Below are 20,076 nucleotides of genomic sequence, written 5' to 3'. Positions count from 1 at the left end.
ACGCTTTATGTACTTTCAATATGTTGTAGAAGAAAAAAATATATAGGGTGATCTTTTCTGACTGATCACAAAAGAATTTTGAAATCCTCTCAGACTACATTGCCATGCGATGTTTACTAAAAAAAAATAATTGCCATTCAAATTCTAAAACTAAGATAAATTTCAGTTAATATGTATTTGTGGATAGCTTCTGACCTTTTACTAAAATAATAATTCTACGAAAAGAGTATAAAAACAAAAATGAAATTAGTTTATAAATGTAAATTCCGATATCTTGCTCTCTCAAGTAAGATAAGTCCTGTTTAATTAAACGTAGAGTTACTGTTAGTGTTCCACTGAATACTTACGAATTTCGTTGAAATAGAATGGAAACTCCCCCGGAATGGAACAGTTCAGTCTAGCTTTAAGATAGGTCGCCCAGTTCTGCGAAAGGGTGTTCTTCCCTCCCGTGTCCTTCTTGCAGACCCTCGCGACCCTAGAATAGACGCTTTTACCGCAGTTGATGTATTCCACGGCTGTCTCTCTGAAGAAGAATAAAACGTATTCGCCGATATCAAACGATCCCACAAAGTTAGGCTCTGAAAATAAGAATTTCCCAGTTTCAATTCACGTCCATCAATTTTCACGGCGATAAAATAAAAAAGAACGTTTCACTTCATGATTCTGATGCATACTTTTACACGTTCATGTCTATTTGAATGTCAAAATTACGATGAAATGTTTTTAAACATTTTTATTAGCCGACGACAAACGAGGACAGGAAAGTGACGCGATTTAATTGAGTTTAACAAGAAAATGGTTGGGGCCAAACTATAAAAGGTACATTAACTTCGGCGCGATGACTTAATTTAGTATCAATTTACATTTTTATATGTTCGTTGCCCGCCCGAAAAAACCGTGTTTAAGAATGTAAGGGTGTTTAAATAATCGGGGTCATTTTGTGTCGTAAAACTTCTAACTTGGGATTAATATATATGTAAATGCACTCCAAAATTACTGGATTATAAAAGAAAACTTTCGGTAGTTAAGGATTGCATCACCTGTTAGACACGTATAATTAAACTGGCGGGGGTTGCCCTCGCACAATTTCTTCAAAAAAAGTTTTTCCCTTAGGTAAGACTAACGTTGTAAATTAAATACTTACTTGATATTGGCGCCCAACGTGGGGCAAGTATTACAGGAAAAGTTCCCGTATATATTTCAAAATAAATGTTTATGAACAGAGTAGTAATTTCATAAAAATATTTTTTGGCGCCCAACGTGGGGAGGAAAAAATATAAATGAGCGAACACCACTTACTGTCGAGCCACTTGGAGTCGTATTTCAGCGTCCTCTTGAAGCTGTACTCTTTCCTGCCTGTCGTTAAATTGTGGAGGTCCGTTCGGAAAATGACGGTGTCAGCTTTTGTGAACTCAGCGTTGGTGCCGGAGTAGAGGCCAGCCAGATCCCCGGGATTGCCCTTCTCCACCCACACGGCCGTTGAGTTATCTGCGGGGTCGTAGGGGCATTTCGCTATGCCCATGCCGATGCCCGGTACGAATGTGTTCCGGGGCAGATGGGTCAGGTTCGACTGGGAAAAATTATATGTTATTCTTTCGGAGGCGGTGGCATCGTACAAAAAGTTCTATTTTCGACGAGGTTTGCCGGTAAACAATTGATTTTTCTTCGTGGGAAAGTAAAAGCGATGGAAAACAATGTGCCGCGGCTGAAAAACGCGTTGATAAAAACTGCGCGATGTGTGAATATAAAAAAGAAGGATGGCCTAACCTATGACCTCTGCATGGAATAAATTGCGGTTTATCGTACAATTAAATCTTTAATTTAGATAAATTTTTCGTACTCGTAAGCAAAATTTTCAGTGTCAGTTGTATCAGCGAAGGCAGGGTCGTAAATTTTTGCTGTTTGCTTTTTTTTAATGGAAATGTTGATACAAAGAGTAATTCACCCATATATCTCTATCTCCATAGTATTTTAAGCCACAGGCATTTCTCTCCCGTTAATATACACAACATTTGTACGTATGCAATTACCGTATAAAAAAAATTTGTCCTTGAATTGAAAGCCGAAAAAAAAACGGAAGGTTAGAGTTATTTTCATTAAACTTCCGGATCCTTAAACTAATCAACCGAAACACTCGAGTGTGTGAACTGAAAAATTACAAAAAATTCAAGGCAGAATTCGAATAGCCGTAATTCAGAAATGTGGCGAAAATGCTTGAGTAACAAAATTGTTAGTAGCGGAACTTAACTCTACAAAGATGTTAGACACGTCAAAGGCTTAACAAACATGGGAAACGCCAGATCTCCTAATAGACTCAATTGTCACGCTACCATCGATACGAGCAAACGTTATATAAGCCGAAGGGCACGACAAGAGATTCATAGATCTATACTAAAACATATACCTAGTAGCAAGAGTCAGCTCAGACGTTACAATGGATATGAGCAGACATCACCGAGACCAAACGGCACGTTAAGAGATTCATAGATCCATACTAAAAGGTATATCTAATAGAGAAGTCAGCTCAGAAGCTACAATAGATACGATCAGATATCACCGAGACCAAAGGGCACGATAAGAGATTCGTAGATCCATAATAAAAAGTATACCTAATACCAAGAGTAAGCTCAGACACCACAACAGACACGAGCAAACGTGCCCGAGACCGAACGGCACGACGATAAATTCATACATCCATATTAAAAGGTATACATCTAATAGCAAGATTTTGATGAGTATTGCGAATAGCGGTTTAAACTGCATCCCAAACGTGGCATTAAAGATTTACGGGTGCATTGCCGGTGATTTCCTCGCAAAAATCGCGCGGATTTGGCGTTCGACTTTATGTCCCTCTAAGCTAGAGGCTTTAGTCGGTTGAATAATGAATACACATCGACGTTAGTTAAGTGGTAGCTGGTAACCAGATGGATATTGAATTATTCAGCGCATCGTATTTACCGCCACATGCTAAAACGTTACGTCCAAAGCCCCACCGAATAGAATATTAACGGAGAGCCTTAAGCTTCGGAAATCGTAGAAATTGTATATCGTGTATGATTGCTCTTTCAAGAGAAATTTAACGATGTTTTTGCCCCCAACCTTTTTTTATGATATGATATTTAAATCAATCAATGGATATTTCAAAAAGTAACAGATACTTCGTGAAAGGAACATTCTAAAGAACTTGAGAATCATATGGAGGTAAGGTATTCTGTTAAGAAAGTTTTTGATTTGTCAAGAAGAAGGAAATAGTACGTTCTAGAATATTGTTAATTCTTTCTTGGAATGTGGATGAAATTATTACTTAGTACTACTAGGAAAAGCACAAAATAGTATCCGAAATTTGGATCATGGAGTTAAATAAAAAATATTGAGATATCTAAAGTCGTTTTTTTCTTCATCACTTCGCTTCTAAACCTACTTTTTGGGTCATTTTCAGTGACTCAAAAAGGGTGATGTGAACAATTGAATAACATGAAAGTAAATAAAACTATGAAAACATATTTTTCTATTTTCAATTGTATACTTACATTGATTACCCAGTCTTTCGGATTGTGTGCATTTGTTCCGCAAATATACAGTCGACTGCCATCACCCATGGACTGAATCACTCGGATGTGGTTTCTGCAATCGAAGTGCTGAAAAAATGTTTACACATTAAAAATAGTGTAAAAGTCTTACATTTAAAATGACAGGAACAAATATTCCACAGGATGATTTAGTCTATTTATTTCCGTGATTTTTTGCAGTTTGCCAACGTTTCGAATGATTTCCTGCCTTCTTCAAGACTACAATAAGAATTTTAAAGAAAAGTATATCTGGAGATGCAATATATATCGCATATATTAGATTATTATACAATCTATTATTATAATTCAATTTTATATAGTTATTGGAAATATAAGAAAAATAATTATTAATTTTATCCGAATCTGATAAATGAGGAATATTTGGAGCCTTGTTAGAGCAAATTAAATATTGATTTTCTTAAGAGCAGTCTAAGTTTGATAATAATTAGCTTGGGCGTAAAAAAAGTGAAAACATTGTCTTTATATGCTGCTTTGATTTTGAATATAATGTTCTTCCATGGTCAAATGGCTTCCGGTACAGAGAAACGCAACGTATAGAAAAGGAAAATCGCCCGGAGTGATAAATACGTAACCGTTCGGTTCTATAAATGAGTTCCTCGACGTGAAGGCATCGTATGTTGTTATATGAGACTTAACACGTCCAGTAAAGAAGTCCCAGGCGGTCAGCAGCATATAACACGCCACTTTCTACTCCAATCGACCGATCAGAGCTTTTTACACTGTAGGGAACTAAACTTTTTCCAACTCTATAAGAAGTTGCTCCCTAGGGGAATCGATAGCCAGCAGTATTTTCGCGGTCGGAGGTTAACAGCCATTCCGATTCAACGCCGGGCAACTTCTTCCTTCTGCGAAATTAGGCGTTTGTTATTCCCGGGAACGATTCCGTCGATCGAGGTTGACGGTTCGCTGTCACGGGAATATAAATTCTTTTCTTACCTTTCACACTGCGGGTCGACAAAAATGGCCCATTTTAAAAGTGATCGTTTAGGACTATTTGCGAAATTTTATCGATAAGATAAGAAGATAATTCATCGGGGTGTTATTATTGAAAGTGGGGCGCTTGTTGCTTATTACCTAATTAGATTAGGTCAATGATACATATTACAAAATAAAACATACGTAACGAATGTGATTTAATGTAATTAATAATGAATCTTTTTTGAAATCTAAATCAAAAGGATATAAAGAAATCTCTTGTTTGAATAAAATTGCATAAAAGAGATCTCGGCCTATAGCCAACCCTGTACCACATTGCAATCGCCCTAACATTTCCGATCCCTAACAATCATACATGCCATGCAAAATGTAAAGAAACATTGCAGAGTGCATATTTCTGCGTTGTTCTAGACTGGATATTTTAAACCTTTCGAGTAAAGTATTCTGAGGAATATCTATTTGAGCATACATTTCGATTTATTTATAAAAAACAAAGGACGGACCTGAAATGTACGATTTACTTTCGGACATTAGAAAATACTCTATAATTATGACAGTTTAATTAAACTCTACCAGGAAAATTATAACAGACCAATAAATAATCTTTTCTAATAATAAAAATGCTCTGCCTTGAAGGCAAAGCAAAAAAAGAATATTTAGTTTTTACCACCACGTGATAGCTCTGTATATACTTTTGTACCTTTAGTTAACTATTGCCCCTTCGTCAACATGCAGAATCTTTCTATTAAGGCAGAATTAATGATTCTTACATTTTATCACCATTTATTATTTTTTTTAATAATGTCTCATTTCCCAATAAATAAGCATATACAAAAAGAAAAACCGGTATTTTCGATGGCTCTTATTAATAAATACAACTTTCTATAAGAGTAGCTCTCAAAGAAGCGAAAGCTTCTCAAGTATCAGTAATATAATCAATTGTAATACCGTATAGACAGATTTGTCGTTGTTTGAAGCACCTGAGATCCCTCTCGAGCGCGATGTAGAGCAGATAATACCGAAATTAAATGTCACAGGTCATTTAATGTTAAGCGGAAGACGGCACAAGTAACTGCCGTCATATGTTTTAATCAATAATGCGTGTAATTGACAAGAAAATCAGTGGAGGCAATAGGCACATATTAAGCGATGCCGCTCCTTGGAGAGCTATATAAAGAAGAGGAGAGGGGGGAGGGTCGGAGGAACCCACCCAGAGCAGTGTCAGTGTGTACAGCTGTGGATAATAAAAAGTTTCCGGTTTAATAGTATATTAAACAACAAGGTTTGAAAACGACTCTTTGCACACGAGCGAGACATATTGGTGGACCGAGCCGAAGGCGAGGTCCACAAGTTGAGCGAGTGTGCAAAGAGGTTTTCAAACGAGTTTTTTACGATACTTTTTATAAGACTGCAAACAGAGACCACAAAAATCAAATTTTAATTTAAATCGTTTTTTTTACTAAAATTGCCAACGCATTAACAAAATAAATTAAATACAACTTTTAATTTAACTCGTTTTTATTAAGAAAATTGCTAACGCATTAACAAAAAAAACTAATATTTAATATTTATGGTAACATTTGAACATTCCTTCAAGGTTACGCTGGGAAAAGCAGTATTATTGTGCACCTTGTTTTCGGTAGAGAATATTTTTGGTGTCGTGTTTTTAGTGCAGTTTTTCAGCGTGCGGTCGTTGTTTTCTTGTTGTATTCCAGTAGACGATCGTTGTTCTGGTTCTGTGGCAGCAGAAGACACTGAAGACTCTATCTTTTTCGAAACTTCCATTTTATTTCTCAAATAGTCATCAACGTAGCCTTCGGCAACTGTACTGAATTTCCACCCTCCATGGCGTTTGAGGGCAAAGCAGATTTGAGCCAAAATTGACTAAAATTGTGGCCGATGAACGCCGAAAACAATGTCCCGTGTAACTTTCTGGATTCTCTAGCATCAAAAACTTGGCGATTTCCCTAACCATGTTTCCAATTTTGTTGATGCCAACGTTTTGGCTTGAACATTTTCCGTTTTGATAGTTTAAAAAAAATGCCTGTCTTCAGATTAGGAGGACGAAGAGCACAGTACTTTTTTAAGATAGTGTAAAGGCTTCCTGTAATTGTAAAACACCTTGGAACCTTTGTTTTTGTATTCTTCAGTTTAATCAGCATAGCACTGCCGAAATCTTTGGTGTCTTCTATTTTGAGATAACATAATTCCTCCCTTCGACATGCCCCAGATAGGCCACCACCGCCTTGATAAGTAAATATTTGTCGTCCGATGCTTTCGTCAAAAACCGGCAAAAATCATCTTCTGCGAGGATTAGGGACTTCTTTGGGACGTAGTTTTCGGATTTTCGTTTGATTAGCGCTTGCAACTTTTTATAGCTTCCAAGATCTATGTTGTGATTGGCACTTAACGTTGACTTGAGCATCGAAAAAATCGTCCACAACGTCGAAGATTTATATTTCTTAGATAGTTCTTCAAAATACACCATTACTGCGTTTTCTGAGAAAGTTTGGACATTTTTGGATAGTCGCCAGTCCATAAATCGGCTTAACTCAGCTTCATACCTGCTTCTGGATTTTGTGGGCAGCAGTTCCGAACATATTTCGCTTGCTTTCTGTAAAATCTCTTCAGAATCATACATTTTCACACCCAAACCTTGGGAATTCAACAATTTTTGAAGTATCTAATCAACAAAATAAAGGAGCCGTGACGGTTGCTATGAAACTCAGCCAACTTGAAACATTGCATAATTTGGGTGACAACATCAAACAAAAATCACAATCTGGAGACGCATGTGCAAAGATGACAAAATGCAAAATGTTTAGCACACGGCGTGTGCAAAATACCGTTTTCAGAGCGTGTTTTCCGTGCGCAAAACGCCCTTTTGCAAGGCAGTCATATAAAAAATCACTTACGCTCCTGTATAAAATAGGAATTCATTAGTTTTGATCTTTAAAATCCTTTACACATTTTACGCAGGAAACCTTTTTGTGTCCACAGCTGTACCTAGTAGTAGGAACGTATGGTAATACAAAAAAATTTCCATGGTTTTAATTGGACAAATTACTCTTTAATTAAAATTTAAAAAATAAATATCGACACAGAAAAAACGATATGAATTTGATTAAAGACAATTAAATTGTCTCACGTTAAAGTAATTTAGGGTAGTGTGGGAGAAGGGTTAGTATACTATTACTTTTGAAAAAATTTTTGACGGCTCCGCTAAGTTCTAACTAATATATATTCACCTTGCGATTTTCCTTAATCTAAAGGGGAAAACGCCGCTCGGTGCCCATGCGGCGGCGCCCATGCGTGTAAGAAATATTCGGCCGCCGGTCCATTAAACTTTTGCCGTTTAATTTAATCCGGCCAGTATGCGAAATACTATGCATGCGAAAGTTATCCAGTTATCCACTTGCTCTATAAATTTCAACTTGTAACTTGACAGTTTTGGATACTGCCTACTTGATATTCCATAACGCATTCATCGCGCCCCACGATTATCTATATAAACGTTAATATCAAAATTCTATTACTGGAATACGAAAGACTGCCGTTCTCATAACTTCATTCGATATTAGAAGATGTAAGGAAAGGATATAAGGCTGCTAACGTATTTTTTCCAAGACCACCGTTCATGGTTTGTGTGAGGAAGGCGCGGTGTATTATTATTTCGCATGTTTCCTAACAGTAAGTGTTCTTTATTAGAATAGACGGATTGCTTGAAGAGCGAAGTTAAAGAGCTCGTAAGGGTGATTTTTTGGAAAGAATCTAACTCAAGTTTATGTTTTTCTTAAACTGTAAAAAAAATTCACTCAAATTTCACTCAATTTTACTCAATAATATATCAATTTCTGTCCAGAAATTACTCAAATTTACTTTAAATATAATCAATCACAAATGAGTAAAATGATCAAAATGCCCAATATTGAGTGAAAATGCACTCAATAATTTCACTCAGTGGATTCACTCCGAACCTTTACTTACACCGATTTTTTACAGTCTAGGAGAGAATCTAACTTAAAATATTTAAAGAAATATTTTTGATTGTTTATTTTGGGCTAAATAGAACAATAATGGCATGCACTGACATTTACATACAATGACTCGAGCAGTTTTGAACGTGTACACACACTGGCCAGTATTCTGTCCCTGGTTATATATCTGCCGATTCTCAGGGTTGACGTTCGTTCACATTTCATCTTTCTCCGCAGGCGGCTCTTGCGGGCTTCGGTTTAGGGAGGCTCTCAGGACCCTGGCTGGATTCCGCGTTAAGACCTGGAACGTAAGCGTCGACATCTTAGAATTTTGATATTCTTTTGAGTTGACTAGATACCCAGTTTCAGAATCGCGACCATCAAATCGAGCTGTCGCGTCGATATAGTTTATGCTGCATAGCGAGAATTTTTGAAAGTGAGGTGATTTTTTCCTTTCTCGCGCTGCGTCGTCCTGGAAGGAGTTGTTGACGGTATCGGTCCTCGTCGATCGACTATCATGGATAGAGCGTTTTGTACTTGCTTGGAGCGGTTTTGAACGCTACTACGGAATTTTGGAAAGATACGTGAAATTTCTAATTCTCTCGTCGTGCTGTAGGTCCTTTGAGACGTTGTCCTTGACTCCAGGGTGACTTGATAGGTGATTTCAGGGCTCCAACCATGTATGGGAGGCCCCTGACTTTGGTCAGGGAAGTCAAATACTTGGGGGTAATCCTGGACAGCAAACTGTCGTGGGGGCCACATGTTGAAAGGATTACCCGGAAATCAGTGGCAACCCTCTGGCAGTTAAGAAAGGTAGTTGGCAAAAACTGGGGACTCAATCCAAGGGTGCTTCACTGGGTGTACACGGCCGTAGTCACGCCGAGGCTGCAGTATGGGGCCTTGGTCTGGTGGTCGTGTGTGGACCTGGTGACGGTAGCCAGGAAGCTGTTGAGAATCCAGAGACTTGCCTGCTTAGGTATTACAGGGGCAATAAGGACGACCCCAACGGCTGCGTTAGAGGTCCTTTTGGTGCTGCCGACCCTTCCTACCTGGATTATGAGGAAGGCGATGGCGGCATACCTTAGGATAAGGGACGCCGGCGGTTGGAGAGCGAAAGGCATGCTGCCGTGGCCCTCAGAGCGGAAAGAGACATCCCAATATCCGCCATGAGGGTTACGGAAGCAGAGGACCGGCTTAGGTTAGGAAGGAAGTATTCACCACTTTCCCCTCGAGAGAGCAGTGGAAGCAGGATGGTGATATGTTATCCCCGGGATCCCTAGTATGCTATACTGATGGATCTCGGGTAGAAGACGAGTTTTCAGGAGCAGGAATTTATCTGGAAGGCAGCGGCGGCATCCAGGAAAGCTTTTTACTGGGTATGTATGCTACAGTCTTCCAGGCCGAGGTTTTTGCTATTTTGATGGTAGCAAGCAAGGAGCAGGTAAGGAATTGTGCAGAGGAGAAGATTGTTATCTGTTCCGACAGACAACAAGCAAGGAGGAGGTAAGAAATTGTGCAGAGGAGAAGATTGTTATCTGCTCCGACAGACAGATCGCTCTCAGAGCGGTTATTTCCCCGAGGACTAGGTCTGTCCTTGTCCAGGAATGTGGAGACGCTCTAGAGTCATTGGCCAGACGAAAAGAATTAGAGTTGGTTTGGGTCCCAGGCCATATGGGTATCCCTGGTAACGAGAGGGCGGATCAATTAGCTCGTCTTGGGTCCAGGGGACCTGGACAGGGACCTGAACCAATCTTAGGTATCACACGAGCCAGCATTAACGGGGCCCTAAATAAATGGCTCTATCAAACTTTAGGTCATAATTAGAGGAGAAATAGAGGATGTAGGCAGGCCCATAGTTGGACCTACATGGACCTAGCAAATCCAAGACGAGATGGCTGCTGAGCCTCGGTCGAAGAGCCCTAAACCAAATGGTGGGGCTTCCGACAGGCCACTGCAGACTTAGGAGGCATTTAAGCTTAATAATAATTGAGGAGGACCCTCTATGCCCGAAATGTGGCGAAGGGGATGACACCCCTGTCCACCTTCTGGGACAGTGTGGAGCCTTTGGGAGAATAAGACATACAGTCTTTGGTGCTGAAGAGCTGCAAGGGGTTGAAGGTGAGAGACCTTCCATGGATCAAAATCCTGACGTTCATCAGGGCGTCGGGTAGGTTCGAAGAGGGTCAGAGGCAGAGAGTGGTTAGGTGATGGGACGGCGGGGTAGGCAAAAAGGGCCCACTTGTGGCCTAATTGCCGGGCTAAGGCCGCCTCTTTTACTACTACTACTACTTGACTCCAGTGAGTTGTTTTTTCCGACTTGGCAGTGCCGAATGGAAAGTGTGGTGAATTTTCGGGACTTGTAATACGACATCTCACTTTCTCACCTTGTGCTGTGTAACTAAAACAGTGTTGTAAGAAACATAATATGTATATTGGCTTAATTTCTTAAGTAGTTTGTGGTAACCGTCGAATTAATCCGTCTTGTTCAACTATAGCGAATAATTTTGCCTCCCTATTCGCTATTTTTGCTTCGTGTCTGTTCAGAAGCCGCGGCGTGCGAGATGTAATATTAACAACATAAACGATACGTAACGTTTCGTTAAATGTCTCATTTGCCTAACGCTTAGCGACACGGTTTCATTGTAAAGCAAATTTGCATGACGGCTCAGAACTGAAATGTTCACTAACATATGCACACTACGTTGTGCAATCCATTAGCTGCACTTTAAACTGCAATCTAGGCGGATGGCGAATTGCTGCGGCTTGTGAGAGAACGACGTTTTACTGTTCCGGCTGCCTTGTACTGCAAATCCCGCTTCTTCGAGTTCTGTAACAGTCGCGCCTACTGGTTCAATCGACAATTAAGACGAGAAACAAAGGGACGGGGGTCTATCCTGAAAATATTGTCCGCAAATTTCCCAGTACTATTGATTTACAAAGCACTAGTTCTAGTAACAATTAGATGGTCCTAGCCAGTGGCGGCGCTTGAACATTGATTGAATGTGTTCTGCTTAGGGTTGTTACATTTGTTGAATTGATTTCCGGGATATTAAGTGCCCGGAGTCTCTAAATGGCGCCGCAGGCGAACAATTTTAAAATTTTCAAGGTCACGCGCTTTCCTGGCACTTCTGAATTTCAAGGAACAATGCACCTAATTCTTTTATTTTTAGTTTATCCTCATAAGGCAGCGAACCAAATAAAGTTTTTTTTTTAAACGAAACGCTATTCATTTTAATAACTATAATATCCGTAGACGCCTAAACGAAAATATTCACACGTGCCGCTCGCAGAAATAAACCACCACATACCACATACGAAATATTACTGCATTTACTGCAGCAGTGGCTGGCGCTGTTGCAGCCTCAAAAGCCCCTATCTTCGTGTACTGGGTCACGTGCCTGATTAGCCAATAAAAACAAAGGACGCATCTAATTGTTCGCTGTGCACACACTTTGTATATGAAGTTGCATATATTAAGGAGTGTAGCTCGTGTCACAATAAATAATAATAAAAGCTCCTAGATTTATTTTAGCGCGAGTACATTTGGATTCTTTAAATATTTTTTTAAATCAAATTCAAAATTAGCTCCTATATGATTAAATAAGTACATAAAATTTTATGTGTTCTGCAGCTCCGCAGCTCTTATGGTAAAACCGCCACTGGTCCTAGCCCGTCTCAGATACAGGCTGTTACAAATTCGCTTCTCACTACAGGAATCTCGGAAACGGTAAGAGGTACGAAGTAGCTTAAATGGGGGCAAAGTTGCGTAATCAGGGGCCTCTAAAAATTAAGGCTAACATGATTAATTTTCGAAATATTTGAAAAAAAACCGGAATTTTGGAAATCCGTTTTTGTTTAATCTCAGCTTTGTTTGAGGAGATATTGAAAGAAGAGGAACACTTTCTCATGACAATTTTTTCCCCTTTATCTAATGGCATAATTAATTTTTATATGTAACATTTTGTCTCCCCAAGACCATCATCAACTTCATTTTTTTTAATACGACTCTGGAAATTTTATTACATTTTTTGCGAACCTTCATGATCCCCAATGCTGTACTGTCTCAGCCAAAATCAGATTAAGATGTTTTGTCCCGAAAAATTTATCTTGAATGTATTCGTTCCTATCTAAATTTTTTATTTACATTTCTATGTTTATTAAATTAACGTACACTCTAAGTGTCGTTAGACCCTGTGAAATTCACCTAGTTATTTAAACTATTACCATCACCTGGTCATACATAACTTGATAAGTTGTTGCGTCAAAATTAAAACATTATTACAATTTTAATTTCATTATCATAAATTAATTCTTAAAAATGCATATGAACAACCAAAACGCCAAATGGATATTATACTTTAAAAAATTACAGTAAATGTTCAAAAACGTTTCCGTTTTGGCAAATGCCGAAAATGAAGATAATCGTAATAAGATAGGAATTTATTATACCAGTAACCGTAACTGTGAAAGAAGAGAAAAAAAATTAGATCGAAATTTTTTTCAATTTTGAACATTCGAGAAATCTAAAAATAATTATGAGCACGGGATTAATAATAATGTTTTATTGTAACGTGTGATGGTAATAGTTTAAATATAACTAGGTGGATTTCACAGGGTCTAACGTCACTTAGAGTGTACGATAATTCAATAAACATAGAAATCTAAATAAAACATTTAAACAAAGGAAAGGATATATTGAAGATTAATTTTTCGAGACAAAACGTCTGAATCTGGTTCGGGCTGAGGCAGTACGGTATTGGGGGTTATGAAGGTTTATAAAAAATGTAATACAATTTCCAGGGTCATATTTAAAAAATGAAATTGATGATGGTCCTGGAGAGACGAAACGTTATATATAAAAATTGATTATGCCATTCGATAGAGGGGAAAAGTGAGCATGAGAAAATGTTCTTCGTTTTTCAATATCACCTCAAACAAGGTTGGAATGAAACAAAAACGGATTTCCAAAATTTCGTTTTTTTTTTCAAATATTTAACGCGTGATGATAATTTAAATAACTAGGTGGATTTTACAGGGTCTAACGATACTTAGAGTGTACGATAATTCAATAAACATAGAAATCTAAAAAAAAAAATAGATACATTTGGAACGAATACATTGAAGATGAATTTTTTAAGACGAAACGTATGAATCTGATTCGTGCTGAGGCAGTACATTATTGGGGGGTCATGAAGGCTTGCAAAAAATGTAATAAAATATCTAGGGTCGTATTTAAAAAAATGAAATTGATGATGGTCCTGGAGAGACGAAACGTTACATTTAAAAATTGATTACACCATTCGATAGAGGGTAAAAAGTTGTAATGAGAAAGTGTATTTTTTTTTAATATCACCTCGAACAAAAACAAATTTCCTTCCAAAATTTCGATTTTTGCAACATTGCCCCCATTTAAGCCAGTTCGTATCTCTTATCGTTTCCGAGATCCCTGTAGTGAGAAGCGAATTTGTAACAGCCTATTGTTTTGGAAAAGGCAGGCTCTTATTATCTTTGAACATTTATAATGTTAATTAAGGAAAAATTTGTATTACTTTGTCGTCTCTTACAGACTCTTGTTTAGACATGAATTCTCCCATAGACAAAACTATTCTCTATTGTTGATTGTAATTGTCACTTTTGAATGATTTTAAAATTATTGTTATTTTATTCCCGATATTTTTTTAAAAGCAAAACGATTTTTTATATTGTATTTATAAATTTATTTAAGACGTAAGTAATCAAATCTTCACGTGGATGTAAACTGCCTAAGTTCTTTTGAAACGTCTGACAGCTAACGTTGGAGATATTTTTCCAAGTTTTTTTTTACTAACTTTGTTGACTGATTTGAACTTTATTCTCACATCGTTTGGGTTGTAACGGGTATCTTCAAACAAAACTTGTTTATTTATTAATTTTATAGCATGAATCACTTTACTTTGGTTATAAACTCAACTAGTATGATGTTTTTACAATCTACAATTAACTATTTTTTGTTTAAGATATATGTTTTCCTTTATATGGCTTAAAGCCGACTACTGGGAATTTCTGGCAATTCTTAAATAGATTTATGTCAAACAAATGACTATCAAGGAGTTTTCTGGATTTGTTCTAGAATTCCATATCATACGAAAACATTTTATCTCAAATTGTAGGTTTATGCTTTTGTCCTTAAATATATAAATAGTTCCAAAACAATAGTCTCCATTTTTCAAACTTTTAGCTGACGTACAACTTCCGTTAAGCTTTTTGAGTTCGGTCTAAAACATTTACAACTATTTTTCTTAGATAAAAACTGTCCTTATAACTTTTTTTTTATAAATCTTACAATTATCTTTTCAAATTTCTTTCTTTTATTAAAAATGTTCATGGTTTTCGATATTGTACAGTCAGTAAAATTTGTTTTCTCCTTATTTTTTACTTGCGAGTACCAATTTACTGAAATGGTGTGCTGAAAAGCCAATTTAATAGTCCTGATAATGAATATTATGGTTATTATATTATATATTGTGCCGAAATATTTCAAAAATTCTGATTATGAAAGTGTTTTATGTCTAAATCCGTAAAAATTAAATTCAACTTTGTGTTCCGTGTTATTCTTAGCTTCTGAATAAGCGCGTTCAATTAATATCCCTTATTAATATAAAATACTTATGTAACTTTGTTTGAATTTGAATCCGATTTAAAATTGCACTATCACATCAGGTTTTATCTTAACTTACGAAAAACACGGTTTTTCCGTATATTTGAGGTTAAGTTACATCGCGCGATAATTTTTTCCCACAAAGCTACCTATGGCATCTGAAATTACTACTCTCCTTCTTCAAAGTCCACTTCGAATAGTTCGAAATATCCCTTTGCTTCTTAGAGACATCGTTTATTGAAATTCATTAATTTGGTGAATTTGTGAATTCGATCCCCAAAGAATATTTTCAGAAAATGTTTCTGGTTATCTAAGTTAGTAATGATATTTGACAATGTGTGGATGTAAATATTTATATTTTTTTTCTAGGACATTATTTGATTTCAGATCTCTTCATTACCTTTTACAATCTTGTATCTAATAACTCAAAGTAGCTTTATTGCCTAATGAGTTATACTGACTACGAAAACAATACTTGAAAGTAGATCTACATTTTCAAATACTTGAAATGCCCATATTAATACCAAAAGCCGTTGTAAATATTCTGTAGTTCCTTGCGTATTTTTAAATGTGCTGCCGATCTTGCATTTACTCTTTAATTTCCTCGAGAAATGTTGCCATATAATCCACTTACAACACATTACTCTTTCGGTCGTATACAGTTTTCCATCGTACAACTCTCGTTAGAAGTTTATTTATGAATGCTCCAAAGCAAACACTACTGTTCTTAATTTCAATTTAATCGCGTCAAGTAGGGGCAATTCGGTAATTAAAACCGACAGACAGGTAAATATAACAGAACTACGATTGGGTAAAGGAAACTCGGTAGACTATAATTTAGTGAAATATATCCCATGTTATATTTCTATGAAAATACTAATTTACGAAGTTAATGCCAAATTTGCGTGACCCCGAATTTGAACCGTAAGTTTAATGGTTTTTTGTAAGGGGGATGGATGTCATATTTATGTTTTTGTAGTCAAGGAGTTTTAGTGAATTCGTAAACTGTTAAAAGAATATATTTTCCATGTTTTGAACAACGTCAAGAGAAAGCATTTTAAATTTCCCTTTTTAATATAATAATTGTAGAAGGAATTCAAATCTGCATGTATATCAACTCCATCAGGATATCCATTTGTAAATTACATTAAACAAATGAAGTATGCATAAGGTTCTATTAGATCAAACTGACAAAAGTAAGTGTAAAAACGTCTGTGCGTGATTTTTTCTTTAATGATGAAAATAGTGCAATAGACAGCGCTATGGAAAATGCTTCGAGTTTTGCATGGAACGCGAAGTATCTAAAATTGGAGCCTATTAAATATTTATGTTCCCGTATCTCGACTTCTTGACATCCACGAGTTCAATCAACAAGCACGGGGTCTTTTAATAAAGACCTCCGCCAAATTTCTCAACAGACAGAGGATATTTATCAATGTCTCGGTGGGATCACTTTGTAGGACGATAGCGAAAAGGCAATATTTGCTAGGAGTAGTAAAAGTGATAGACGTTTCACGATAAGAATAACTTAGCTCCGTCTACAAATAAAACTGACTAAAGAACGTTGAAAGGAAAGTGATATAGGGTATTTTTTTATTGTTAACGTTTCACTTTCACTTGTAATCACTGTTCAATTATATCGCAATTTTATTAGGGTGCCTCCAAAGAAAAGGGTTATATTCAAAGGTAGCTTCCTTTAACGAAAATGTAATAAATTTAGAAACAGTTACCTTAGCACAATTTTGCATGTATGAAATGATTCATAGCCGAATATGAGCTTGATTTTTTATTAGAGTTCGCTAAGAATAATTGAAACAGTCTTTTGTTTTGTTGTATGTCGCTAAAGTGTATTGCTTTAGAGAAAAACGAATTTAAATTTTATCGCCTAGTCTAATTAAACTTTTGCTAGACTTATAAATATTTTAACCAGTTTAAAAAAAACATATGTTATTACTCGAAGGGACGTTACTTAATCCAAAAGGAATACAAAAAATTCATAACATATGAGATTTTTTCGGTTTTTCTTCCGTAACAACTATAGTTCGAATGAAATTTGGGTGATTAAATAGTGAATATTTATTGTGATTGTGTTAACGTAAATTTAAACAATTAATTTTCAATGAAGAAGTAAGATTGGATTAATGTTGACAGGAATTATTTATCGTATTTCCTTCACGTGAGTATTGGTACAAGTTTTTTGAAACACTCTGTATATTCTTTGGCAATCTGATTATAACTTTACCTCTATTCAAATGTCAGTGTCTAATGAGATGTAGTACTCTGAATATATTTCCGCAAAACAACGTTTAGAGGGCTATATCTTACAATTAGTAGGCTTTGACTTTCGAATAGAAGATCTAAATCGTAAAGAAAATGTATAAAAGTTTAAATTTTACAAAATGTGAAGTTTGATTTACTTCATTTTGTCTGAAACGAACATTTTAGCCAAATACAATCGTAGCATACTTTTTTTTTACATTAAATTAACTGGTATTTGGCTAAAACAGATGAATGTCAGGTATTCTTAGTGAACTTTATATTTTAGGTAAAAAATAAAATTAATGAAATTAAATGGGCCCTTAAATCGCAATTTGGTCAACTTGCCTGAATTTTTGATATAAGTTAGTTTGAGGTATATAATAACAGTAATTTTTTTAACCCTCGGCCAGGGGTGAAAAAAGATAAAATAATGGGTTTTTTCAAGAACTAGGAAAAAAAAATCTTAGAAAAGTTGTAGAGCATAAAATTCTACATAAAATTGGTCTATCGACTTTTTTGTACCGTTAAAATTAACAAAGTTAGGGTGGCTAGAAGTTAAGGGATGATTTCAGAAGTATAAAAAATCAGAACAAGCAGAAAAATGCTTAAAAAATGTAAACTATCTTTTCAGAGAAATAGATTCAATTTAATTTTTCATTGTTAATTTTTATGATTTAACACTAAAACAATTTTTTCTGTCATTAGATTGAATATTTAAAATAATGAAAAGTTGCTTTCGAAATTTTGTTTTACGACAAATATAAAAAAATCAGGTTCGTTTTGTGAAATTGTTATAACTTTTTTATTAAAAATTAAAAAATATATCTATTTCTCTGAAGACAATTTACATTTTTTAAAGTAGATTGAAAAAAAAATTATCAAATTCATTCATTTTTCTGCTTGTTATGATTTTTTTAATTTCTAAAATCATCCCTTAATTTATAGTCTCCCTAATTCTGTTAATTTTAATAGTACAAGAAAAAGTCAATAGACCATTTTTATGTAGAATTTTATGCTCTACAACTTACTATAACAATATTGTCATAAATTCAGTAAAAAGCGAAAAAAAGGTAAAGTTTGAACGACCATAACTCTATTTTCATCGAAAAAGCTTTTATAACCCATCATTTTGTAGGAAATTTTATATACTTTTTTTTCTATGAAGCAATGACCAATCTCTGCCCAGAAAAAAGTTATTTGCATAAAAGTAAAAAAAAACAAAAAATTGAATTTTATGCATTTTTTTTGTTAAATTGTTTTTAATATATTTTGCAGTATATAATTTTTTAAAATAAGCTCTTTCGATCGAAAATCTCTTTATTTGCAAAATTTTTCCTATGCAATACCCTCAAATTTTGCTTCGTTTTCGAGATATACTCAAATAACCTTAAGGGTTGCATTTACACCCCTATCTCCAATTTCCACCCTCTAATTTAATAGCACTCCGCGGTTTTTTCATTCTAAATAACCATTTGAATGATTCATGCAATAAAAACCCATCAACGTTGTAGTTCCATACCATATGACAAAATCAATAGCCTATGAGCTATAAATCATTTTTTAGCTGATTGTGAAACTAGGTAGAGGCAGACATGAATGAAAATATTTCAAATATCAATACTGCCCTCTAACTCGAAACAAATGAAAATACTGATTGAAGCAGTTGAATTTGTCGTTAAAATCAAAGTCGAAAAGGTAATATCAGTTTTTTCGTACCTCTAGTAATTTCGGGAATTTCATAGAAGTTGACTCATTGCCAGTGAATGAACTGATGAATCCGTAGGGTTCGAAACACCCCGCGCACGTCGCTGCAACGATTTCCCGCCGACAATCCAATCCTTTCCCAAAATCAACGGAACGGTCTCGGTTAATTAAATGGATTAGCATACCAATATTGCCGCCAAATATTATTATTTGCTAATTGCAGCCCCCCAATCAGTCTCTCGAAATGGTGTGCTTCCCTGACATGAAATTGAAATTAATTTTAACTCCGCTCCTCTGACCTTATTTGTAATTCTAATGTGGGCTCTCAGGATCCGATGGAACAATGCTTTCCGACGACGAGCAGCCATGTGTTTTGGACCGGATCCCGGCGACTCGGAGCGTTTTCCCGGGGAAATAGTTCGCACTACCAGCTCGCACGTATGGGATAAAATTAATAACAAGCTTAGCGGTGGGGATCCGGAAGTGCTAATGCCTATTTATTGGTACGGATCCCGTTAAGTTCGGATTAGTTTTCCGACAGTCGGATGGATTTAATTGTCGTGAATATATGAATTAATTAGAAAAAAATGCGGTGTTCCTTTAAAGGTGTTAAATAATTAAAGTCAGAGAACTCGAAAAAGTGGAAACAAAAACTTAACGGTGGCTTTCCGAAATTATTAAGTTTCATGTCACAATCGAACATGTAGGAATTGGAAATGTGCATGCGAGGTATGGATATTCGAGAAGCATATATATTGTTGCGGAGCTTGACTGATGGGTATAATGATGACTGCACTTCAGAGATATTCATTAGCGAGAGGTGGTCATTTGGCGTGGCACTATGAATACGTCATTGTTGTAATTTTGGCGTTCTCCAAGTGAAATAACAAACAAAATTAAAGACGATATAGATTTTAAACATCTCAAATGTTTTATATCACAAATCGATCTTCTTTATCCTTTTTATAATCGA

At 35.9% G+C, this 20,076-nt stretch overlaps 1 protein-coding gene across 1 annotated transcript in view; it reads right to left on the bottom strand.

Moving 5' to 3' along the window:
* LOC108904475 (semaphorin-2A) overlaps positions 1 to 20,076 on the bottom strand; it is a 469,290-nt gene that overhangs the window by 6,959 nt on the left and 442,255 nt on the right. The window contains exons 5-7 of the mRNA XM_023456153.1: positions 3,531 to 3,638; positions 1,300 to 1,570; positions 348 to 578 (exon numbers count right to left, since the gene is read on the bottom strand). Coding sequence (XP_023311921.1) covers positions 348 to 578; positions 1,300 to 1,570; positions 3,531 to 3,638 — 610 coding nt within the window. The remainder of the gene's footprint in view (positions 1 to 347; positions 579 to 1,299; positions 1,571 to 3,530; positions 3,639 to 20,076) is intronic.

Source organism: Anoplophora glabripennis, unplaced genomic scaffold (genome assembly GCF_000390285.2).
Source record: "Anoplophora glabripennis isolate ALB-LARVAE unplaced genomic scaffold, Agla_2.0 scaffold84, whole genome shotgun sequence".
Lineage (NCBI taxonomy): Eukaryota > Metazoa > Arthropoda > Insecta > Coleoptera > Cerambycidae > Anoplophora > Anoplophora glabripennis.
The sequence above is the reverse complement of the archived record's forward strand: the minus strand, read 5'-3'. Positions and strand labels throughout refer to the sequence as shown.